Source organism: Ovis aries, chromosome 1 (assembly GCF_016772045.2).
Source record: "Ovis aries strain OAR_USU_Benz2616 breed Rambouillet chromosome 1, ARS-UI_Ramb_v3.0, whole genome shotgun sequence".
Taxonomy (NCBI): Eukaryota; Metazoa; Chordata; class Mammalia; order Artiodactyla; family Bovidae; genus Ovis; species Ovis aries.
The window spans coordinates 202,366,074-202,391,638 of NC_056054.1; the positions used below are offsets into that span (position 1 = coordinate 202,366,074).

At 37.8% G+C, this 25,565-nt stretch overlaps 1 protein-coding gene across 4 annotated transcripts in view; it reads right to left on the reverse strand.

Moving 5' to 3' along the window:
* SENP2 (SUMO specific peptidase 2) overlaps positions 1 to 25,565 on the reverse strand; it is a 35,465-nt gene that overhangs the window by 4,475 nt on the left and 5,425 nt on the right. For 2 of the 4 annotated variants that reach the window (XM_060419602.1, XM_060419611.1), the window contains 13 exons: positions 25,119 to 25,252; positions 24,402 to 24,468; positions 22,394 to 22,484; positions 18,544 to 18,712; positions 16,725 to 16,828; positions 15,404 to 15,498; positions 14,616 to 14,674; positions 13,902 to 13,964; positions 11,791 to 11,967; positions 10,147 to 10,278; positions 8,713 to 8,916; positions 7,571 to 7,650; positions 3,845 to 3,929 (listed from right to left, as the gene is read on the reverse strand). In XM_060419602.1, the coding sequence (XP_060275585.1) occupies positions 3,845 to 3,929; positions 7,571 to 7,650; positions 8,713 to 8,916; positions 10,147 to 10,278; positions 11,791 to 11,967; positions 13,902 to 13,964; positions 14,616 to 14,674; positions 15,404 to 15,498; positions 16,725 to 16,828; positions 18,544 to 18,712; positions 22,394 to 22,484; positions 24,402 to 24,468; positions 25,119 to 25,252 (1,460 nt within the window). Of the gene's footprint in view, positions 1 to 3,844; positions 3,930 to 7,570; positions 7,651 to 8,712; positions 8,917 to 10,146; positions 10,279 to 11,790; positions 11,968 to 13,901; positions 13,966 to 14,615; positions 14,675 to 14,775; positions 14,828 to 15,403; positions 15,499 to 16,724; positions 16,829 to 18,543; positions 18,713 to 22,393; positions 22,485 to 24,401; positions 24,469 to 25,118; positions 25,253 to 25,565 lie in introns of all 4 variants that reach the window. The other 2 variants (XM_012097712.4, XM_060419618.1) reach the window with 1 other exon arrangement.

The window sequence follows — 25,565 nt, forward strand, 5'->3', positions numbered from 1 at the left end:
TGTGGGCAAGAATCCCTTAGAAGAAATGGAGTAGCCATCATAGTCAACAAAAGAGTCTGAAACGCAGTACTTGGATGCAATCTCAAAAACGACAGAATGATCTCTGTTCGTTTCCAACACAAACCATTCAATATCACAGTAATCCAAGTCTATGCCCCAACCAGTAATGCTGAAGAAGCTGAAGTTGAATGGTTCTATGAAGACCTACAAGACCTTCTAGAACTAACATCCAAAAAAGATGTCCTTTTTATTTTAAGGGGACTGGAATGCAAAAGTAGAAGTCAAGAAACACCTGGAGTAACAGGCAAATTTGGCCTTGGAATACGGAATGAAGCAGGGCAAAGGCTAACAGAGTTTTGCCAAGAGAACACACTGGTCAAAGCAAACACCCTCTTCCAACAACACAAGAGAAGACTCTACACATGGACATCACCAGATGGTCAACACCGAAATCAGACTGATTATATTCTTTGCATCCAAAGATGGAGAAGCTCTATACAGTCAGCAAAAACAAGACTGGGAGCTGACTGTGGCTCAGATCATGAACTCCTTATTGCCAAATTCAGACTTAAATTGAAAAAAGCAGGGAAAACCACTAGACCATTCAGGTATGACCTAAGTCAAATCCCTAACATTTATACAGTGGAAGTGAGACACAGATTTCAGAGACTAGGTCTGATAGAGTGCTTGAAGAACTATGGATGGAGGTTCGTGACACTGTACAGGAGACAAGGAGCAAGACCATCCCCATGGAAAAGAAATGCAAAACAGCAAAATGGCTGTCTGAGGAGGTCTTACAAATAGCTGTGAAGCAAAAAGCAAAGGAGAAAAGGAAAAATATACCCATTTGAATGCAGAGTTCCAAAGAATAGCAGGGAGAGATAAGAAAGCCTTCCTCAGTGACCAGTGCAAACAAATAAAGGACCAATACAATATTGTAAAGTAGGAAAAAAAAGAGAAAGAAATAGAGAAAAACAATAGAATCAGAAAGACTAAAGATCTCTTCAAGAAAATTAGAGATACCAAGGGAACATGTCATGCAAAGATGGGCTCAATAAAGGACAGAAATGGTATGGACCTAACAGAAGCAGAAGATATTAAGAGATGGCAGGAATACACAAAAGAACTATACAAAAAAGGATCTTAACAACCCAAATAATCACAATGGTGTGATCACTCACTTAGAGCCAGACATCCTAGAATGTGAAGACAAGTGGGCCTTAGGAAGCATTACGACAAACAAAGCTAGTGGAGGTAATGGAATTCCAGTTGGGTTATTTCAAACCCTAAAAGATGATGGTTGTGAAAGTACTGCACTCAATATGCCAGCAAATTTGGAAAACTCAGCAGTGACCACAGGACTGGAAAAGGTAGTTTTCATTCCAATCTGTAAGAAAGGCAATGCCAAAGAATGCTCAAACTACCACACAATTGCACTCATCTCACACACTAGTACAGTAATGCTTAAAATTCTCCAACCCAGGCTGCAACAGTACGTGAACCATGAACTTCTAGATGTTCAAGCTGGATTTAGAAAAGACAGAGGAACCAGAGATAAATTGCCAACAACATCCACTGGATGATCAAAAAAGCAAGAAATTTCCAGAAAAACATCTATTTCTGCTTTACTGACTATGCCAAAGCCGTTGACTGTGTGGATCACAATAAACTGTGGAAAATTCTGAAAGAGATACCAGAATACCAGACCACCTGACCTGCCTCTCGAGAAACCTGTATGCAAGTCAGGAAGCAACAGTTAGAACTGGACATGGAACAACAGACTGGTTCCAAATAGGAAAAGGAGTACATCAAGGTTGTATATCATCACCGTGCTTACTTAACTTAAATTCAGAGTACATCATGAGAAACGCTAGGCTGGAGGAAGCACAAGCTGGAATCAAGACTGCCAGGAGAAATCTCAATAACCTCAGATATGCAGATGACACTACCCTTATGGCAGAAAAGTGAAGAGGAACTAAAAGCCTCTTGATGAAAGTGAGAGAGGAGAGTGAAAAAGTTGGCTTAAAGCTCATCATTCAGAAAACTAAGATCATGGAATCCGGTCCCATCACTTCATGGCAAATAGTTGGGGAAACAGTGGAAAGAGTGGCAGACTTTATTTTTTGGGCTCCAAAATTACTGCAGATGGTGACTGCAGCCATGAAATTAAAAGACGCTTACTCCTTGGACAGAAAGTTATAACCAACCTAGACAGCATATTAAAGAGCAGAGACATTACTTTGTCAACAAAGGTCTGTCTACTTAAGGCTATGGTTTTTCCAGTAGTCATGTTTGGATGTGAGAGTTGGACTATAAAGAAAGGTGAGCGCCAAAGAATTGATTCTTTGGAACTGTGGTGTTGGAGAAAACTTTTGAGAGTCCCTTGGACTGCAAGGAAATCAAACCATTCAATTCTAAAGGAAATGAGTCCTGAATATTCACTGGAAGGACCGATGTTGAAGCTGAAACTCCAATACTTTGGCCACCTGATGCGAAGAGCTGACTCACTGGAAAAGACCCTGATGCTGGAAAAGATTGAAGGTAGGAGAAGAGGACGACAGAGGATGAGATGGTTGGATGGCATTACCGACTCAATGGAAATGAGCTTGACTAAACTCTGTGAGTTGGTGATGGACAGGGAGGCCTGGGGTTGCAAAGAGTCGGACATGAGTGAGTGACCGAACTAAACTGAACTGCTTTGGACCCCGATAGCTGCAAGCAGGAGAAGAAAAAGCCTCTTGAAAGGCTTTAACCAGTCAGGAAATCTTGTCTTAAGAGCACAGTTCTGTACTGAAAAAACAAAAGAGCTTACAGCTTGCAAGCACAACTCAAGGGCATCATAAACCAAAGGTACTGGATTCCAAGCCAGGTGAAGCAAACTCACACATTTCCAAATTCATGTTGCCCTAATGCTGCCCAGCCCCTTACATATTTTGTCAGTTATAAGGAGCACAAGAGTATAAGCATAAGGAGAATAAGAGTATAAGTGAGTCTAATTTCACTGCTAGAAAACATACGAGATGACAACTCAATTTGGACTTAAAGAAATACAAATTATTATTGTAAAAAGGAAAAGGCTGAAAATGGAAACACATAGTAGGTACCTCAAACTTTTCTCCTGAGCCCAGCATCTCTCACAGAATGCAGAGAACTACAGATTCCACTACAGAGAATTTGTCTTATGACATTTTCCATTCCAGAACACAATTATTCTTCCTAACAAAGTCTTTTCTGTGCTCTCCTCAGGAGATTTCAGTACTTACTCTTCTAATTATTCAACTTAGAAATGAAACTGCTTTTGGATAAAGAGAACTGAGCCATTACACATAGATTAGGGCTAAAATTGAACTCCTGTAGCTTACTTTAAAAAGGAGCCATTAGGACTGAACGATGTATGCAGTTTTACACCTGGAATGAGATTCAAATCTGACAAGATTCAATGCACATTCACAAATAGCATGCCTGATTGTTGAGGACTCACAGCATGGAACCCTTAAGATATAAATATACAAATTTCTCAGATAAGTTTTGAACAGGAACTTGAAGATCCCATTAATGCCAACCAAGAAAACTATCTGACTTGAATCTTTTTATCTTCTTCAATTTTTGAGTCACCCTAACAGATATTTAACATTTATAATTAAAAAACAAGATCAAGGCTTAAAAGCAAACATCTTGGTTAAGTGAATTTCTAAAGATTTAGAAGTAGATCATTCTTAGGACATACACCTCAGGAGAATGAATCCATAAGGATGAATAAGGGGAGGAAGAAAGCCAAGTCAAAATAATATGTTACTGACAAGAAATGCAACAAAGTATTTGAAATACAAAGATCATCACTCACCTGTGGCTTCATGCTGTAGTGGGTCCACTCTAAAAGATTCAGGTCAATATTTCTTTTGGTCTTACTTTCATCCTGTAAATACTGACTGAAAAAACAGCAAAGACATATATTGATGAATCCCTGTGGACACTTAATATTGTAATTACAAAGACACCGTGATATTTAACAGAGTGCCATTCTCAAATCCACCTGTTAGATTTTTAAAATACGATTCATTTTGGCTTTTTACGTTTTACTTTGTTTCCGATTATAAAAATTATACAAGGTTATATTTTAAAAGTTAAAACATAGTATGTAAAAGGTAAAAGACCTCATAATAACCACTCTGGAAATATTTTTTATTAATGATTTGCTATTTGTCTTCTAGTTCGATCCTCCACTCCATTTTAAAGCACACATTTTATTCTAATGAAAGAAAAAAGTACTTCATTTATAACTTACTTTTACTCACTAATAATAGATACATTAAAACAAGACAACTAGCCTGGAGGCTTTAAAAGAAAAAAAAAAAAGGCACTGCCATAGGAAACAAAAAAAGGCAGGCTAGTCTAAACTAAAAGAGACTAAAGAGACATTAAGTACGTGCATGAACCCTGACTGACTTCCTGGATTAGGGGAAAAGAGCTATAAGATATCTGATGGTATCAGAACATGACTCATTATTATACATCGTGTATGTGCACATGTACTCAGTCATGCCCAACTCTCTGTGGCCCCATGGACAAGGAAAATCCCTGTCCATGGGATTTTTCCAGGCAAGGATACTGGAGTGGGTTGCCAATTTCCTTCTCCAGGGGATCTTCCCTACCCAGGAATCAAATCCACATGTTCTGCATCTCTTGCACTGGCAGGCAGCTTCTCTACCACTGCGCCACCTGGAAAGTTCATATTACACATTCAGTTCAGTTCAGTCGCTCAGTCGTGTCCGACTCTTTGCGACCTCATGAATTGCAGCACGCTAGGCGTCCCTGTCCATCACCAACTCCCAGAGTTCACTCAGACTCACGTCCATCGAGTCCGTGATGCCATACAGCCATCTTATCCTGTCGTCGCCTTCTCTTCCTGCCCCCAATCCCTCCCAGCATCAGGGTCTTTTCCAATGAGTCACCTCTTCACATGAGGTGGCCAAAGTACTGGAGTTTCAGCTTTAGCATCATTCCTTCCAAGGAAATCCCAGGGCTAATCTCCTTCAGAATGGACTGGTTAGATCTCCTTGCAGTCCAAGGGACTCTCAAGAGTCTTCTCCAACACCACAGTTCAAAAGCGTCAATTCTTCAGCGCTCAGCTTTCTTCACAGTCCAACTCTCACATCCATACATGACCACAGGAAAAACCATAGCCTTGACTAGACGGACCTTAGTTGGCAAAGTAATGTCTCTGCTTTTGAACATGCTATCTAGGTTAGTCATAACTTTTCTTCCAAGGAGTAAGCGTCTTTTAATTTCACGGCTGCAGCCACCATCCGCAGTAATTTTGGAGCCCCCCAAAATAAAGTCTGACACTGTTTCCCCATCTATTTCCCATGAAGTGATGGGACCGGATGCCATGATCTTCGTTTTCTGAATGATGAGCTTTAAGCCAACTTTTTCACTCTCCTCTTTTACCTTCATCAAGAGGCTTTTTAGTTCCTCTTCACTTTCTGCCATAAGGGTAGTGTCATCTGCATATCTGAGGTTATTGATATTTCTCCCGGCAATCTTGATTCCAGCTTGTGCTTCCTCCAGCCCAGCGTTTCTCATGATGTACTCTGCATGTAAGTTAAATAAACAGGGTGACAATATACAGCCTTGATGCACTCCTTTTCCTATTTGGAACCAGTCTGTCGTTCCATGTCCAGTTCTAACTGTTGCTTCTTGACCTGCATACAGATTTCTCAAGAGGCAGGTCAGGTGGGTCTGATATTCCCATCTCTCTCAGAATTTTCCACAGTTTATTGTGATCCACACAGTCAAAGGCTTTGGCATAGTCAATCAAGCAGAAATAGATGTTTTTTTGGAACTCTCTTGCTTTTTCCATGATCCAGCGGATGTTGGCAATTTGATCTCTGGTTCCTCTGCCTTTTCTAAAACCAGCTTGAACATCAGGAAGTTCACGGTTCACATGTTGTTGAAGCCTGGCTTGGAGAATTTTAAGCATTACTTTACTAGCGTGTGAGATGAGTGCAATTGTGCAGTAGTTTGAGCATTCTTTGGCATTGCCTTTCTTTGGGATTGGAATGAAAACTGACCTTTTCCAGTCACTAATATTACACATTAGTGACTGTCAATTTTCTGAAGTGTGATAATAGCATGTGGTTATGTAAGAGAATTTCCTCATTCCTAGGTGATTATACACTTAAGTACTGAGAGCAATTTAATTTTATCCAAATGGCCAAAGGGATATCAAATTTAACCTAGGCATCTCTGTTCTCACGCTAACCTGCATGTAAGATGTAAGTGCTAATAGGGCGTATGCTCTACATGGGAGCAGCAATATCACTCCCAAAGAGGTGAAAACTGGTTCTGAGAAGGTAGCAATCTAAAGCTTAACCCAAAAACCAAAAGTCTATTCATTATTTTCTCTTGTCATGGGAAAATTTTAAAAAAAAATTGGAGTGGGGAGGTGTTCACGAAAAAAATAGAAAAGCTGGACTAAAGGCATCAGGAAAGGGAGGGGGGCCTCAGATGCCCAAAGCAGCTGAACTCTTTACATATTACAAAAAAGACAGAGGGGGAACAAAAGTATGAATGTTATAAAAGTAAGGTCTTTTTTGTATCCTGTTATAAGCAACATATAAAATTTTGCTGTATGAATCTAATGAAAACATTTTTAAGTATGTGATAATATATGTGTACATGTATGTGCACATGTATGTATGTACACATTTTACATACATCTTAAGCAGAAAAGACTAGGAGATAACTGCTTTATAGACAATTTGGTGTATCTTATTATTTTTAAAACTTCCCTACATTTTTTATTCTTATGGGTATTTTATTCAACACCCATATATCAAGGATCTTTATACTAAATAATATAACAAAAAACTGATTACTGTTAACAACTTTTCTTCGAATCATTCATTTAACAAGTTCCTTACTAAAGTATCCTTATTAAAATTAAAACCTGGAACCTGCATTTGCTTCCAGTGACCATAAGGGGTTCAAAATAGACTCATTTCACTGCTTTGCCTCCTCCCTGTGAAATTCTTATCTTATTCTTATCTTATCTTACTCACAGCTAATAGGTGGCTATGCTTTAAAGAAAGGTTTCTAGCAATTATTATTGAAATAGCTGTCTACAAACCATATGTTTAACTTAAAAATTACCTCCAGATTCTAAGAGATGAACCCAACTATCATGGAAAGCACAGGGAAATGAATTGAGTGGGCTTAAGAAATTGACAGAACTAATTCTCCCCAGCTGACGGCTCTTTACAACATTCAGAATAGTGTATGAACCCCAGAGAAAGCTAATTCAAATCACAGGATTCTAACAGGATATATTTTACATATGACAAATTTGTTTTCAAGGATGCAATTATATAATATTTCTCAGTAAAGATCTGATTTGGGGGTTATTTTTAGACAAAAAGACAGATGCAAGTCAAGTCCTGAACAATGGAGAAGACAGCCCTCACTACACATTAGACTACAGTACACCAGAGCTTCCAAGGATTAAACAGAAGAAAGACCACATAACGAAGGGCATACTGAGGCAACAGTGAAGCTTTCAGCCTTTACTTACAGGAGAATCTCACAGATCCTGTGGCCTTTTTGTCCCATAGAATCCAGATATTTAAGACACCTTTTTCTTAGGTCTATAGCCTATAATGGAAAAAATGCAACATCCAGAAACAACCATAAGAAGGAGAATTTTATTTCTAAAAAGAAAAGCATCTTTTAAACATCAATATATGTACCAACATGAGTGGATTTCTAAGGCAATTTTTCATAAAACATCACAGATGACATGAGCTCCAGGCATATAAAATTATATTTTCCTATTCCTGCAGAAAGGCCTAGAAACTTATTCCTCAAAACATTAGTAGTCCTCTCAGAGTGATGAGCTGCATTCTGGGGGTTTTGGGGGTGGGGTTTTGCCTTTTTCTTTATACTTGTACAATAAACCTGTTATCTTCTAAACAAAAGTAATAAAATAACCCATGTGTACTAAAACTCTTTTCTACTAAAACTGAAAGCTCCTCCACTACACAGACTCTTAATAGCTTTCAAAACTGTTCAATTAAAGAACTACGATGCAACTCTGCAGAGCATGCCTTTAACATACACTACTGGATTCTCAGTGGACAGAAAAGGGTCATCTTCATTATAGGCACACTTCATTTTATGTCTTTGACAGATAAGGTAGTTCTCACAAATTGAAGATTGGTGGCAACCCTGCATTGAGCGAGTCTATCAGTGTCATTTTTCTAACACTGAAGTGTTAACAGGAAGTGTCTATTTGCTCACTTCACGTCTCTGTGTCATATCTTGGTAATTCTTCACAACATTTCAAACTTTTCATCATTACTATACTTGTTACAGTGATCTGTGAACAGTGGTCTTAGATGCTACTATTGTGAAAAGATTACAGCTCACTGAAGGCTCAGGTGATGGTTAACACAAAAAGTATTTATTGATAAAGTATTTTTTAATTAGGTATATGCATTGGTTTTTAGATATGATCCTACTGCAGACTTAACAGACTACAGTGTAAACATAACTTTTATAAGCACTGGGAAACCAAGAAATTGATGTGACTCACTTTACTGAGATATTTGCTTTACAGTGGTGGCCTGTAACCAAGCCTGGAATATTACTGAGGTATTCCTGCTTTTAACAAAACAGTCATTATCCAAACTCCAACAGTTAAGCCTCTCAACTTACCACCAGGCTCCAATGTACCTTCCGATGAATAGGCACCAGAATAAGTTCCTGTTCAAAGAGACTGACCCCTTTGGTCCATCTTTTCACCGCTTGGTAACCCCCAGACTTTAATTTCGGATAGAAGAAAGTACTGAATGCATAAAGTGCTGGATACCCTTGCCTTTTATTTCTTTCCACCAGGAGATTCATGTAAAAATTAATGACCTGTAACACCAAGAGAGTAAACATTGGAATATGCCAAGTATATTATCAAAACTCAATTTCTACTTGAGTAGGATGAATTAGAAATAAGAAACTAAGGGAAGGGACAGAAGATAAAAGGGTTATCTACGACAGAAGATGGAAAGTAAAAAATGATCAGTGCAAAATGGGAGGGATTTAGAAGGAATGAGACTGTACTTCTGAGGCATATGAATAAGAGAGCCATGAGAAAGAACTCAAGGAGAAATTCTGCAACAACTACAAGGTGTATGTAACTACACCACACATAAAACATGTGGAAATATTAACTGAAAGTGAATTTTACATAAATTATACCTCAATTTTTAAAAACTCACTGGAAGGAAATACACCAAAACAATAGTTATTTTGTTTGCTTTTGAGTTGTGCCATTTTTTTGTTTTCATAGAAATATATAATTTTAATCATTTTAATTGAAATATAGTTGATTTATAATGTTTCAGATGTACAGCAAAGTGATTCTGTTCTACATACATATATTCTTTTTCAGATTCTTTTCCATTATAGATTATTACAAGAGAGCTGTGCCACTTTTGAATGATAATATTGTTCCTTCACTTTTCCTTATTTTCTAAATTTTTATAATAAACATTGTATTTGTAATATGAAACAGAAATGTTCTAATTTTATAAGAATGTGTTTATATGCCATGAGTCATGACAAGAGGGAAGGAAAGCAAAGGGAAAAAAATGCAGGGGGCTGCATGGCTGGCTGGGTAAAGGATCAACCAGAAAACTGGCAAGAACTAAGCTTTAGCGGAAGACGTAAGGAGACAAGGCCATTAGGCAAATGTTTATACTTATCACTCAAATTAAATAAACACATAGTGCATATAGAGTGATCAAAATATTTATTATTGAAAAAAATAAAATGGCTCCTGTAAGAATTCATCTAAAATAAATGACCACTTGTCTGCTTCCTTCCATTTATCAGTTGCACCCAGGGTTCATAAAAATGTCACTAATAAATGAAGATGTAGACAAAACAAAGCAGAGGCAGAAGAGGGAAACATCGCTAATTAAAGGCAGCAAACAGTCAGAATTAACTATCTTTTCAAGGTTTAAGATGTTTTTGTTTTAGGTAAACTAAAGCTACCTTAGCAGTCCCTCCTGTGTAGAAACCACGATATTACAGGTAGAAAAGAGTTAACCATAATGGTAGTCCAAGGGGTAAAAAAAAAAAAAGACAACTTACTTCATCATTGAGCCAGTGATAGTTCCTCAAGGTCTGGATGTCTCCTCGAGTGATTCGTAATTTGAAAGCACTACTTAGGATCTCATCCTGTGGGCCATGGCCTAGAGCATTACTGATTTCCTTTTCCATGTCCTGAATTATAAAGTCCAGAGGTTGTTACTTTAATAAAGAACCATTATCAGATACTGAAAGTCTGAGATTGAAAAAAGCTTTTCATCCCTATAATACTTGACCCTTAAGAAAAACTATCAAAGACCTACTAAATCAAAAGACAAAAAGATTTTAATTCAGGACCACAAAGCAGTCTTACTAACAGTTATAAGAAATGCCAGCCCAATTACTAGCTGCTAGAAAAAGTTATTGGGTAAAAGTGTTTGAAGTATAGTCTCAATTATCCTACTACCATTTATTGAGCACTATGAGCCAAACACGTACCAGATGCTTGAAGTGCTTCGTTAATCCCTATCTGTGGGGAAAGTACTGTCACCATTTTATAGAAGAGGTAAACCTCAGAGAATTTTGGTTACATGCAGAGTCATATGATGATTAAAAAACAGAGCCAAGATTTGAATCCAGAAGTGTCTAACTCCTGAACTTTCTTCTCGTTTCACAACACTATAAAAGCATTTTCATACTTTCCTCAACTGTCTCCTGAACCTTGATTTTAAAAAATCAAAGTAATAAAATTAGGGCATCAAAGAGATCATTCTATCCATTTCTGATGTGAAGAGAATAAGCAGAAACTAGAAAACTAGGCAGCAGTCTAGCAACTGAGTCCTTACTAAATAGATGGCATCATTTTTCTAAAGAATTACACAGATAAACATAAATTTATGCTATAAGCCTGAATCTACAAACCAACTAGAAACTTTCATCCAAATATTTTCACTTCTGCTTCCTCTACCACTATACACAATTTTGCAACTTTATGGATCTTTCTCTCCACCTGCATGCCCAATACATAATAAGTGCTCAATAGATAATCACCGAATAGGACATCGGCTAAGACAATAATGGAGGAGTCAAAATGTGGGCTCACTTTTAAAATGAGAATTTTTAAGTTAACCTTCATTTCCTTGTTTTCTATAAGCTTCTACTTATTTGCTGTACAATGATCAATGAAAGGGGCATTTTAGAGAACCATAATCACTTAACAAACATTGCAATGAAGGGGAGTTCCCTGGCAGTCCAGCACTTTCACTACCAGAGTCTCAGTTCCAACCCTGGTTGGGGAACTGGTATCCCATAGGCTGTGCAGCATGGCCAAAAATAAGTAAATAAAATAAAACGTTAAAAAGACAAAAACAAAAAAACTGCAACAAATCTCTTTATAGTGTCAAACTCATACTACATAACTCAAAATACTTTAAGCTTAGAAAAAGAATCTACAAAGAATCCAGTATATTCCAAGATGTGTGAAAATTCTGTCCACTCACATTTGCTGAAATTAATCTAACCCCTTAGGCCACTTGTACAGATCACTAATGATCAGTGTAGCAAGTAAATGACCTGCCCTTGGGCCTGATTTCCTTCACACATACATTTCCTGGAGAAACTCCTCAAAACAAAACATGCACTCAAGCCTTGAATAACTAAGGTTATGTAAAAACATGCCTCTTATTTGATTAACACAAGAAACAATACCTCTGTAAGTTCAAGAAGATCATCTGTCCTTTTATCCCTTTCTTTGTTTGAGCAATTTTTTTCTTTTGTCTCAAGTATTGACATTTTCCTCCTGAGTAAGCCATTGCTTCCACTGCCCAGGCGGAGTCGGGCTGACACTTCTTCAGACAGGTCGGGTTCCAGCTGAAATCCCCTCCTCTGGTTAAAAAAATTCCCATATTCTATTGACATGTTTGATACTTGTACATATACACATATATAACACATGAAATATAGAACAGCACCATTATTTTGAAAGAAAAGAGAATTAGTACATCCCCAAATGAGTAAAGTACAAAAAGCATTATCTGCCTGTCCCTACAAGAGGGAATGAAAACTTCAAGACCTAAGGTTCACAAGACACCTGAATTATAAATCATGAATCAGAACATTCATCATTTTCCCAGGAGGTAGCAAGAAAATTTGGAGAAGGCAACGGCCACCCACTCCAGTACTCTTGCCTGGAGAATCCCGTGGATGGAGGAGCCTGGTAGGCTGCAGTCCATGGGGTCGCAAAGAGTGGGACACAACTGAGCAACTTCACTTTCACTTTTCACTTTCATTCATTGGAGAAGGAAATGGCAACCCACTCCAGTGTTCTTGCATGAAGAATCCCAGGGACGGAGGAGCCTGCTGAGCTGCTGTCTATGGGGTCGCACAGAGTCAGATACAACTGAAGCGACTTAGCCGCAGCAGCAGCAAGAAAATTATTTTCACTTCTCTTATCTCAATTAAAAATAATATAGTCAAAAGATATATTGAAAAACTTTAAAAAAGCAAAATATATGACCCTTAATCCTATCACTCAAAATAAACCACGGGTGGACTTCCGTGGTGATCCAGTGGTTTTAACAATCCATCTGCCAATGCGTGCGTGGGACATGGGTTCGAATTCTGGTTCAGGAAGATCCCACATACCTCAGGGCAGCTAAGCCCCTGTGCCACAACTACTGAGCCCATGCTCCAGAGCCTGTGAGCCACAACTACTGAAGCCTAAGCACCCTAGAGCCTTGCTCTGCAACGAGATGCCACCACAATAAGAAGCCTGCATACCAGAGCACCAGAACTAGAGTAGGCCCCGCTCACTGCATCTAGAGAAAGCCAACACACAGCAAACGAAGACAGAGCATAGCTAAAAATAATAAAAATTGTATATTAAAAAAAACCCAAAATGAAAATAAAAATAAACCACTGCTATTTTTACAGGTAAACTTGTTCTTAGTATAAAAACAGTGGACTGGTTCAAAATTGGGAAAGGAATACGTTAAGGCTGTATATTGTCACCCTGCTTATTCAACTTATATGCAGAGTACAACATGTGAAATGCTGGGCTTGATGAAGCAGAAGCTGGAATCAAGTTTTTACAGGGAGAAATACCAATAACCTCAGTTATGCAGGTGACATCACCCTTATGGCAGAAAGTGAGGAGGAACTAAAGAGCCTCTTGATGAAGGTGAAAGAGCAGAGTGAAAAAGCTGCCTTAAAACTCAACATTTGTAAGATTTGTAATAGTTTCAAGTAAATATGAAATCTTGAATCTGAAAAGTCCTGAACAAATATTTTCCTAAATGGGCTTCCCTCCCAGGTGGCGTTACTGATAAAGAACTCGCCTGCCATGCAGGAGACATAAGAGACGCAGATTCAGTCCCTGAGTCCAGAAGATCCCCTGGAGGAGGGCATGACAACCCACTCCAGTATTCCTGCCTGGAGAATCCCATGAACAGAGGAGCCTGGAGGGCTACAGTCCATGGGGTCGCAAAGAGGCGGGGACATGACTGAAGCAACTTCATGAACACAGCACAAAGATGTAAAAAAGAATCTCTGAAAGAAGCCAGGCAACACAGATAAGGGCTAAGATGGAGCCAAGTTGGTCTCTCTCACAAAGGTGGCTACTGCAGAGATAAAAATCTGGCAACTTAGAAGAAAGCCAAAGGTGTGTATCTTCAATGCTTGTTGCTTTTTCAAGAAAAATAATGGAATTAGAAATTAAAGTAACAAATATTATCTTTCTTATTTTTCATGGGCACCAAAATTTTAATGTAAGTCACGTGAAAGAAGCAAAGGCATAAAATTTAACTAAGGTTTCTACTTACACATTCATTTTCTAGTCTGATTCCAACTGTCTTTTCTGTATCAGAAATTTTCCCCTTTGAACACCTGAGGAAAAAAACTGAGAAATTACAGACTGGATGATTTTAATCTGGTACATGTTAAACTAGTTTTAGAAATAAGATTTAATAATTAGTAACAAATATTGCCGTGAGTTTATATAGTCCTCTAAACCAAAAGTTAGCAAAATTTTTCCAAAAAGGATCAGCTCATAAATATCTTAGGCTTTTCAGGTCTTATGGTTTCTGTCATATCATCTCAACTTTGTTTTCAATCAGCCCTAAGCAGCATGTAAATGAATGAGCATGACTGTGTCCAATAAAAATGTACTTACAAACAGGTAGACCAGATTTGGTCCATGGGCCACAGTTTACCACAGTCTGCTATAAATGGACCAGCATCTAAAATCCTAAGGCACATAGAACTGCCTTCACTGTTCATATACTTGAGATGCTAATCACTAGAACTATCCACCACACTCATAGTCTTATCTCAGCAGCACTCACTGATGCCTCCCAACGCCTAATGTCTAGGAGAGAAGGGCACCGTCCCAAGCTAGGGTGGGCATCTTACACAAGAGCTACTTATATACCCACATATGCTGACTAACTGCCAGAGCTGAGAAGAGGTCACAGTTTCACAGATGTAGTTACTCTTAAATACAGTTTATAAAGTAAGAAAATAATGTCAGGGACTTTCCTTGCAGTCCAGTGGTTAAGACTCCACGCTTCCACTGAAGGGGTCACGGGTTCAATACCTGGGTGGGGAAGTAAGATCCCACAAGCCGTGCAGTGCGGCCAAAAAAAGAAAGAAAGAAAATATGTCAAAAGAGAAGTTAGAATAAACCGAACAGTGTACCTCTTTTCACTTCTCACTGAACACAGAGGTCCCCTTGTTTCAACAACTCTATCTGTGAGAATGGTAAAAAAAAAAAAAAAAAAGTGTTTCCTTCGTTAATCAATCATATAGCTAGCATTTCACCTTACAGTCCCCAAAGTATGAAGATACTCATTTACATTGAAATGCTAAAATGGATTCCAAAAACATTAGTGTTTATACAAATTAAGTTGCTAAAAAATGTTGCATAAATCTCTTTCTCCTTTACATATAGTCTTTAGTGTAAACTGGCTAACATCTGCTTACTTAGTAAGCTATCACTTAGTGTTATTTAGTGAACAGCAAGTGGAAAAAAACAAGGATATTAATATAGGAATACAACAAAACTAATTTTAGGCTCACAAAATATATGCTACAATACAGGAGCTAGGAAGAATAATCAAGAGGTTATTTTATAGATCAGCTTTAACTTGAAATAGCTTTCTTACTAAATTACTAGTACTGGGTAAGTCAACAGCCTGGGGTCTAACAATGTTTTAAAATTTGGTACACCATCTTTCACTAGTATGCCATTTTTCAATTTTATATGCTTTTGAACTAAGTTCAACATATTAAGGGTATTAAGACAGGGCTAAATCTGGGAACTCACATTGCTTTGGAACAAACTGAGTTGTTCTGACTCCATGACTTTGCTCTTCCCCCCAGCCTTTGGTCTTTAATGTGTCCATCTGACTTCTTTGAGAACTTAGAAACACAAAAAGTGAAGATCAGATATAAAAGGAAAATCTACTGTAAGTATTCACTGTCTCTACCTGGCAAACTTCTCCAGACAAGAGTTACTGATTACCCTGAAAGGTCAACTCACAAGAGAGAGATCACAATATAGTATCATCTGAGACCAGGATAAAAGGAGTCTGATCCTGATTCTAATATTCCAGCGAAGATACCTAACCTCCAATTTCTCTACCATAAAACTGGATGTTTTCAATGCCCAAAGCCACCTCGACTGAAAAATCTCAGAATGATAATACCCAAGTTAAAAAATGAAAGATTTTAAATGATATACTGAAGTGCATCCCAAAACAACACATTAAAAGCCAAATGACAAAACCAATAGTTCATACTGCTGCTTCCAACAGTGGCTAGTCAAAATGGAAAAAAACACGAACATTCTGACTGACTAAACTGAGCATTTTTAAGTTCACAACCAAAGTTAAAATTTCCAAATAATCCCTTGTTATTTCTGCAATCAACAAGCTAGACAGTCTTGGGACTTTTTCAACTTATTGTTACATAATCTCTGGGATCCCCCTCTGTGTATTCTCACACCACTTACTAGAATTATCAAGCAGACCTCAATCCTGAGCTCACATAATCTTTGTCCCTTTTACAGAGAAATAAAAGGCCAGACATCAATTCCTTCTACCATTCTCAACTACTTGGTGGACTCAGCACATTTAAGTAACATGCAGTCTTACAAGGAACATTTCTTATGACATGGGGTGACTTTAGTCTTATCTGCAGAGTGGAGAGTTTCCAACTGTGCTAAGATCCATCCACTAAGACGCCTTAGGGACAATGTGTCTTTGGAGGCAGTGGCAGGAGGAATAAGGGGAGGTAAGGGAGGAAAAAGCAGGGGAGAACAGGAGGAGAAAGGAAGACAGAGATTGTGAGAAATGTGTGTGTTAGGGAGGCTGAAAAAATGCTCTGCTCCCTGGGAATCCAACTTCAACCAATGATTTCACTTTTCTATATCAGAGTTTCATGTAACAGTTCACTTGAACAAAGGACTCTGAAGCAAACAGAAAATTATATTTTGTAAAACCACTGTTCTATATAATCCATCACTAGATACAATGTTCAAATTATAGGGCTCCTGCTCTCAGTATTAATCTTTTTTCAACAAGCCCTTCCCAACAATCTCCTCTCCAAAAATAAGAAAAAAAGTTGTCTTGTTAGCGCATCTTTACCTTTGATGAGTTGAAGTTATAGGAGAAACAGAGTTTCCATGACCACCTTCTTTAAGTCGCTCTAATAACCTCTGGTATTTCTCTCTTTCTTCTTTTTGAACACCCTAAGTGACAGAAAGCATTCAGATAACTACTAGCACATCAAACCTATAATTAAATCATAAACAAAGACTAAGAGGTCAAATGCAGCTCATGAATGTTTCATTCACCAGCACATTCTTTTTTTTTAATCTCAGTGCTCTTTTAACTCCTTTAATTTTACTTACCAATTTTATAACTGGAAAAGAGAAATCCCCCCCAAATCTGGCCCCTTTTGAAACACTGTATTAACAAACGAGAACTGTTGGTGAGCTATTCAGCCCATTTCACTCATTTCTTTTATCTGCTGGACCCTGATAGCATATGAGTTTTTGATAGTGGGACTGGATTAACCATAAAAAAAAGCTCAGCACAAATAATCCACTTGCATATTCAGAACATTCAACTTCCAAAATGAAACTGGTCTTACCAAAGACACCAATGACCCTCTATGGCCAGATCTAATAGGCACTCTTTCAGCCCTTCTGTCACTTGACCTCTCCAGCTTCTCACCTTGCTACCCTCACCTTGCCTTCCTGGACAATAAATTCTCCTGATCTCTTAAAGACTATCTTTTCAGTCTCCAGTGAAGATTTCTTCTTCCTGCCTTTAACTGTTAAGTTAAAGGTTCTGCAGATCCTGCAGATTTTCTCTTCTCACACTACATGCTGAGTAATCTCTTCAACTCCCTTGATTTATCCAACACCAATATGCAGAAGATTCATACATGTGTCCCTAGCCCAGTCTTCTTCTCAAAACTCCCATCACACATATGTAGGGGCCTAAGGGGTATGTCTGCTTGCATGTTCCACAAGCGCTTTAACCTCCAGAGCTGAAGTCATCATCTCCCCCTAAATACCTAGGGTATCTTGGCACAAACTTATCCAAGATCGAAATCTGGGACTCAGGTTCTTCCATCTAAACTTATATCACACTTAACCAATAAAGATGTCCTTGATAATATTACCTCACAATATTTCTAGAATATAGCCTGTATATCCCCATATCTTCTCAGTCCCTAAATTCTCATCTAGGAGATATTAAAGCACTTTAACACCTCAGTCCATTGCTTTCACTGCCTACATTTTTTCTGACTACAACATTTAACGTATAAGCTCCTAGAGAACAGAGACCATATTTTATTCAATTTTGAATTGCTGGGACCCAAATAAGTATTTCTTTGATGAACTAAGTTAAGTGGTTGAAAAAACCATTTAGCAAATTACAATAGGTGATGGTCTAGGGGAAATACCAGAGACAGGAATAGTTCTAAACTCTCCCAAAGTAAGTGAAGACTTCAAGAAGGAAAGGAAGATTGCTGATGAACACATCACACTAAGTGCCCTGAAAACCTAAGGAAGAAACAGACATGTACACCATTTACATTCCTTACTTAATCACAGTTATTACAGCTTATGAAAGAAACAAGTTAGAATAATTCAGGCATCTAAAAACAAAGAAATCTATAATCGTATCTTTTCCTAACATGATTACTTTTCCTTTCTTTTACCTGAAAATTGATTAAATTACAATACGTATACAATATCTCTGGAAAGATACATAGAAGTATCAAACAGGAGCCAGATACAGGAGGGAGAGTGGGAAATTTACAGTCCCTGTACATCCTTTTGAATGGATCCTTTTATCTTTTGAATTTTGTACCACAGAATATATGTTATTTATTGCCACCAACCCCCAATTCCTAAAATTACTTTAAAGAGATCACACTAAAAGGGCTTACCTCCTCCACAGTACAATGAGGACGCCTCAGACCCTTGCCACCTTCTTCAGAAATCATCTCTGTTACAACCTGCTCCTGAGGCTTCCACATTAAAGAACTCTCTAGATTGCCTTTGTTGTGGCGACGGCCACCTGGTCTTCTAGTATAGCCTTCTGAGCTCAAAGTAAATCTGAGAAAAATAAGAAAAGAAAAACACAGTTACTCCCAAACTGCTTAAATTGCTGGCGTTTAAGCTCCAGGCCATCCTGCGATTAAGCTGTCTCAGGTTAAGCTTGCTCCTGACAACTACGATTCACAAAAATCAGATCTCTGGAGCAGAGGGCACCACAGAATTCTGTGATGGAATGTCTATTAAATGTAAATGTCTACTAAAATTAAGATGAGCCACCAGGGCTGCCACATGAAAGCCTCTGCCTTCTTCCTCATGCCCAGTTTTCCAACTCCAAATCTGGCTTCAGCTCCATATTACACTACATACCCTCCCCTGGTATTGCACTTTTCCTTTAGTCATTTGGCACCACTGCAATTAAGTACTGGTGTGGCTCAGAGGTTAAAGCGCCTGCCTGCAATGCGGGAGACCTGGGTTCGATCCCTGGGTTGGGAAGATCCCCTGGAGAAGGAAATGGCAACCCACTCCAGTATTCTTGTCTGGAGAATGCCATGGACGGAGGAGGTTGGTGGGCTAGGGTCCACAGGTCGCAAAGAGTCGGACACGACTGAGCAACTTCACTTTCACTTGTGATTGTTTAATGTCTGCACTAAACTTTAAACTCCATGAAGACAGAGATTTCATCCTTTCACCACTGTGTCCTGGTACATGAGATAAGTCAAAAGGCACACTCATCAGCGTCTGCTGAATAGCAAATTAATGAACAATAAATTAATAAATGCTAAAGAATCAGAAGCTATGGAACCCCCACCCAGTCACTGTTGCTGGTTGACAGACCTTGCCTCTCCTGACATTACCAATAATGGAACAAACTAACATCATACCACTCCTGATATGGTATTTAACAAAGGACATAACAGGGACCTCCTTGGCAGTCCAATGGTTAAGACACCGAGCTCCCACTGCAAGGGGCATAGGCTTGATCCCTGGTTGGGGAACTCAGATCCCACATGCTCGATGGCAGGGCCAAAAAAAGAAAGGACACTATATCATGTAGGCAGTATCTTTACCAAAAAAAATTTGCATGATCTTAAACAAATCATGAGAAAATATCAGACAAGATTAAGAGAGATTCTATAAAAGCAATGCTTTGTACTCTTTAAAAATATTCATGCTATTACAAAGAGAGGCTGAGGGGTTGTTCTACATTAAAGGAGATCAAAGAGACATGAAAATTAAATATAATACATGATCCTGCCCTGAATTGTGGGCCAGAAAAAAAATCTTTGTAATAGAGAAATTTAAATAAGATTATATAATAGTATTACATCAATGTTGAATTTTCTGACTTTGGTAATCTAGGATTATATAAGTCAATGTCCTCATTCTTAGAAATAAACAGTCAAGTACTTATGATTAAAGAGGTATGAGTCTAAGATGTACTCTCAAATGACTCAGGAAAAAAATATTATGTACATATAACACAGAATGATAAACCAAACTGGCAGAATGGTAACAACTGGTGGGTCTAGGTCAAATCTATTCACCTACAGAGTTTCAGAATACATGAAGCTAAAACTAACATAACCTGGACAGGAGAAATAATCAAGTTCACAATTACAGCACAAAACAGCAACACTATATTCGTCAATCATCAATAAAGTAGACCGAAAATCAATAAGACCTATAAACATTATCAGCAAAGTAACTGATATTTATAGAACACTCCACCAACACAATACACTCCACAATACACATTCTTCTCAATGCACACTGAATAACACCCAAACTAACATACTCTAGTATATAAACAAATGTTAACAGATTTTTATTTTTATTTTTATTTTTCATATTTTGGCTGCACTGTACAGCATGCAGGATCTTAGTTTCCCAACCAGGGATGGAACTCATGCCGCCTGCAGTGGAAGCACAGTTTTAATCACAGGACTGCCAGAGAAGTCCCAAGTGTTAAAACATTTAAGAGAACTGACATCATACTAAGTATATTCTCTGACCATATGAAGTTATACTAGAAATCAATAAAAGAAAAATATTGGGAAAGGTCCAAACATGTGGAAATTAAACAATTCTGAATAATATTCTAAATAATTAAACTTTTAAACTTCTAAATAATCACAGGTTAAAGAGGAAGAGTACGAATGAAGAGCAAAATGAGGAGTATAGGCCTGCTGTTTTGTAGAATTAACTTTAATTTCAGCTTAACCAGTTTTCTTGTAATTACATTCAGATCGTTGATCTTTGCAGGAATACTACAGTAGGTGATGGTGTCTGGCTCAGTGCAATGTATCTGGAGGCCAAGACATCAGTCTGCCCACAGTAGGGGATTTAAACTTTGTTCTTCTGGTTGTGGTGTCAGGCAGGTTTCTCCATCAAACTTTTACTTACTACTTCCAGCTCAACTGATGATCCCTGCATAAATCAGTTATTACTGTGACAGTTACAAGACGGTGATTTTCTACTTCCATCATTCCTTCTATCATTATTAGTTGGCATCCAACTTAAAGGTCTTTTCCTTTCACATTATGTATTTATTTATTAACACATCTATATTCCTGTCAAATAAAGATGAAATGAATAAAATCTGATGCTTAACTGTCCCTAAATTTTGAAGCATCCTTTAATTGCTAGCACAAGATGTTCCATGATCATTTTTTACTCTCTCTCCTAACCGACCCAGGGATCAAACCTGGGTCTTCCGCATTGCAGGCAGATGTTTTACCATCTGTGCCACCAGGGAAGTCTCCTAACCCTATAATCAGCCATTTATCCAAGTCCAGGGAGCCTTACTTTTTAAAGATAGTGTCTCATTTTCAAACATGAGTGGATAGCCAGGCATTATCAGGTATTTGAAAGGTATAAGAAAGGTAAGACCAAAATAAACCAAAGTGGGAGGAGGAATTCAAAGGAAGCAGGCAAAACAAGGAGAAGTAATTTTAAAATAATTAACAGCTTAAAAGGATAAAAGTTACTGCATCTTTGTAATAAGATGCTTGGAGAAAGAAAAAGTCATGGGGACTACAGAGGGGGAGGATGCTTACAAATTAAAAACTATGAAGCCAAAAAAAAATATATATGCATATATGTATATATATATACCATATGTATATTTTTTTTTAATAAAAGATTTTTTTAAGGGCAAGGATAACAACAAAAGAGAATATATAGAAAAATTATTTATCAATCCATGAGGTCCAATATCCAAGCAACAGAAATTCTAAAAAGTGAGAATATAAAAAGAAGAAAATTACTAATAACATAATAATAGTTCATTGCATACATGATTTCTGCGCTGTTCTGTATGCTTATTATTCTTCAAAAAAGTTTATGAGTGACAATTCTTTAAAAGGTTTTCAAGGGAATTCCCTGACAGTCCAGTGATTAAGATGCCATGTTTTCACTGTCTGAGGGCCTGGGTTTGATCCCTGGTTGGGGAACTAAGGTCCCACAAGCTGCACAGCATGCCCACAAATAAAAATTAAAATAATTTTTAAAAAAAGTTTTTCAAAATTATACAGGCATATGATCCAGTAGAAAGAGTAACCTGTACCTGAGTACAAGCCTCTTATCAGCTATATGATTATTTGGCAAGTTACTAACCACAAAGTACTTATTTACTAAGAATAAAGCGAAAGAATAGAATAAAAGCGAAAATGCCCAGCAAGAATGAGCACTTCAAAATTACCAAGTTTCCATTTACAGAAGGGCAGAATTAACACTTACCCAAAGGAAGGCAGGACTCTGCGTGGCTGATCTCGAGTTACTGTCACTCTGATCTTTGGATAGTCACTTATTCCATTAGGAGATTTATTACCTATTTTTAAAAACCATTTGTAATTGTAAAAGAAAAACACAAAGAAACCTGTGAACAGTATGCATTAGAAAAGAAAATCCATGAGCAGTCTATACAGTACAACTATATATTTTATTTTTTTCAAATTCTGTTATTATCTAGCACAAATTTTGTAAACATTAAAGGAAAAGCAATAGCATTTAATCTGTCTTTGCTCTCAGGTAAGCAGTAATAACTCATAGGAAAGCTTTACTAGTTTTGCTTGCTGGGGCTAACAAGAGGCATGAGGAATTCAATGATTATAAACTCTTTGTAATCTAGTCAAATTGAGTAAATTTTTTAAATTGTTTCTTCTTCTCAAGAAAACAGAAGTATTTTAAAATGAAAATCTGCTATGTTACTACATTTACCAGAAGTTTCCAATACCTGTGCGATGGTCACTATACTTCAGCCACATTTTCTGCTGGAGCTACTACAGGGCCTTGGAGTGCAAAGAGATTAAAGCTGAACTTAAGTCAGTAGCAGCAAAACTTAAACTGGCCTGCATTCCTTTGTTTGTATAGCCTGACTTGAATCGGTGTTCAATCCTGTGAGGTTTTGGGTGTGCGCTCAGTGGCTCAGTCATGTCTCTTTGTGACCCCATGGACTGTAGCCCACAGGGCTCCTCTGTCCATGGGGACTCTCCAGGCCAAGAACATTGGAGTGGGTTGCCATGCCCTCCTCCAGGGAATCTTCCCAACCCAGGGATCCAACCGAGATATCCTACATTGCAGGCGGAGTTGTTGGGATTCTTTAAATATTAAATAAACGAAGAAAAAATTTGGAATTCCCCAAAACATCTCCAAGCGTTTCAGATTAGAGACTGTGGATTTCTTTACAAAAGAAATCTACTCTAGGAATACCTGTGCTTCTCTCAACAGGTTCTGCATACCCACGGAAACCTAGTGCTAGTACTTCAGACACAAGGTAAATCTGGCATCTCCTCCATATGTCCATTTTCTGAATGCACAATTTCTCTAAAAGCTTCTTCCCTCTTTCTCTCAAACTGTACAAGCCTATCTGTGGAGCACAGATCACAGTTATCTTCAGGACTCTTGTCTTCTTCCTATTTTTTCCTGTCAGAGCATTTTATATCATATATAAAATAAATACAATTCAGTTTTGGGGTCTCAGGATGATACGGAGATTCCTAATCCACAAAACTATGAGAATTGGGAACCTTAGGTTACTCCCCAATCAGATGATGTCCCTCAAAGGCAGGGTTTTATTATTTTGCTATTTTATTATTATTTGTTTTGTTACTTTGCTATTAAAGTTTTACTATTGTTATTTTGTTACTAAAGGTTTTATTATTTTGTTATTCCTGATAATTTAGCAGAGTGCCTAACATAAAGTAACCACTCAGGTAACATTGTTTTTTTTTTTTTCCTTTTTAATGAATAAGCCCTGATCTAAGTCACATTAAAGACATTGATAAAGCAAATAGGAATCATAACAGTAAATTCAAAGACAATACTAAAGGAAAGCTATTGGCTTTTTAGAATATGTAGAGACAATGGCACCCCACTCCAGTACTCTTGCCTTGGAAAATCCCATGGACAGAGGAGCCTCGTAGGCTATAGTCCATGGGGTCGCTAAAAGTCGGACACGACTGAGTGACTTCACTTTCACTTTTCACTTTCATGCATTGGAGAAGGAAATGGCAACCCACTCCAGTGTTCTTGCCTGGAGAATCCCAGGGACAGAGGAGCCTGGTGGGCTTTTGTCTATGGGGTCGCGCAGAGGTGGACACGACTGACGCAACTTAGCAGCAGCAGCAGAGACTATGTCTATGCTCTCATCCAAAGCCAAATCAGTGTTTTCCTTTCATATTCCCAAAGCTCAGAGAAAAGAAGTGGAAGGAGGTAGGGCAAACAGAAATATTTTTGACCACCTCACCCAGTTTTAGCATGTTGCTCCAGGATCCAGAACTGGTCAGTTCAGAAGATGAAGAGTTTGAAAACACCTTGAAATCAAAAAGAATCACCTCTGTAATAACTCTTAGAATTTAAATAAGTTTTAATATGAAAAAAAAAATCACTCTATTGGTAATGATTTAGTTACCTCACAGAAGAAATTTCATCAATTAGACCAAAAGTTTAATTTGTGAAGACTCACAAAATGACATAAAAAGTAACAATTGAAGATTCTTCACATACTTAAATGAAAAAGCAGATGCAGAGTTGACCCTTGGTCAACAGAGTCTGAACTGCATGGATACAATTAAATGCAGATTTTTTCAATAGTAAATACTACAGCATTACATGATTACCGGTCGGGAATCCGTGGATGTAAGACTTTAGATACGGCAGAACCATGAATCTGAAAGGCCAACTACTGAATTTTTGACTATGTGGAGAGGTGGGGCCCATAACCCATACATTCTTCAGGGGTCAACTCTATTAGTAATTAGGCTCTTTATAAATATTTTTTAGATCTATAATCTCTTAACCTTTAATTATTTCATTTCTATATCAAGGCTAATTAAGACATGGGAACATTTCAGGAAGAAGTCATTCTACACATTAATTCCTAAAAAGAGAATATTTCTAAAATTTAACTTTAATGATTAAGTACAAAGACAAGTAGCTCCAATGAAACCTTATCCTCACTGACCTCTCCTGAAGGGACCACATTCCGTGTTCCATTACAAGCAGAAGTTACCATGGGTTTTGTGGTCAGCTGGAATGGAAATCCAAACAAGCTGGCAGCATTGTACAGACTGGTTTTCACTTGATGAATAAAGCAATCTAGAAAGCATAATATAGATTACATATACATGTAAATACAGAGTAATTAAGCTTCAAGCAAAAGAAAAATTGTATCTTAAAAAAGGCCTCTCTCAATTTTTATCAGCAGTCCTGTCTTCAACCACTGAGAGAAAAAAGCACCTGTAAAAATAATCTTTCTCATATCTGAATATCTGTAATTCCAGCACTGTGATTTTGTAGCTTTTTAGTAAAGTATCTGGGAGGCTACAAAAGCATGAAATCATATTGGTATGTAGCAAATTACATGCCAATTCACACACACAATAAAGGCCATAAATGACAACTTTCAAGC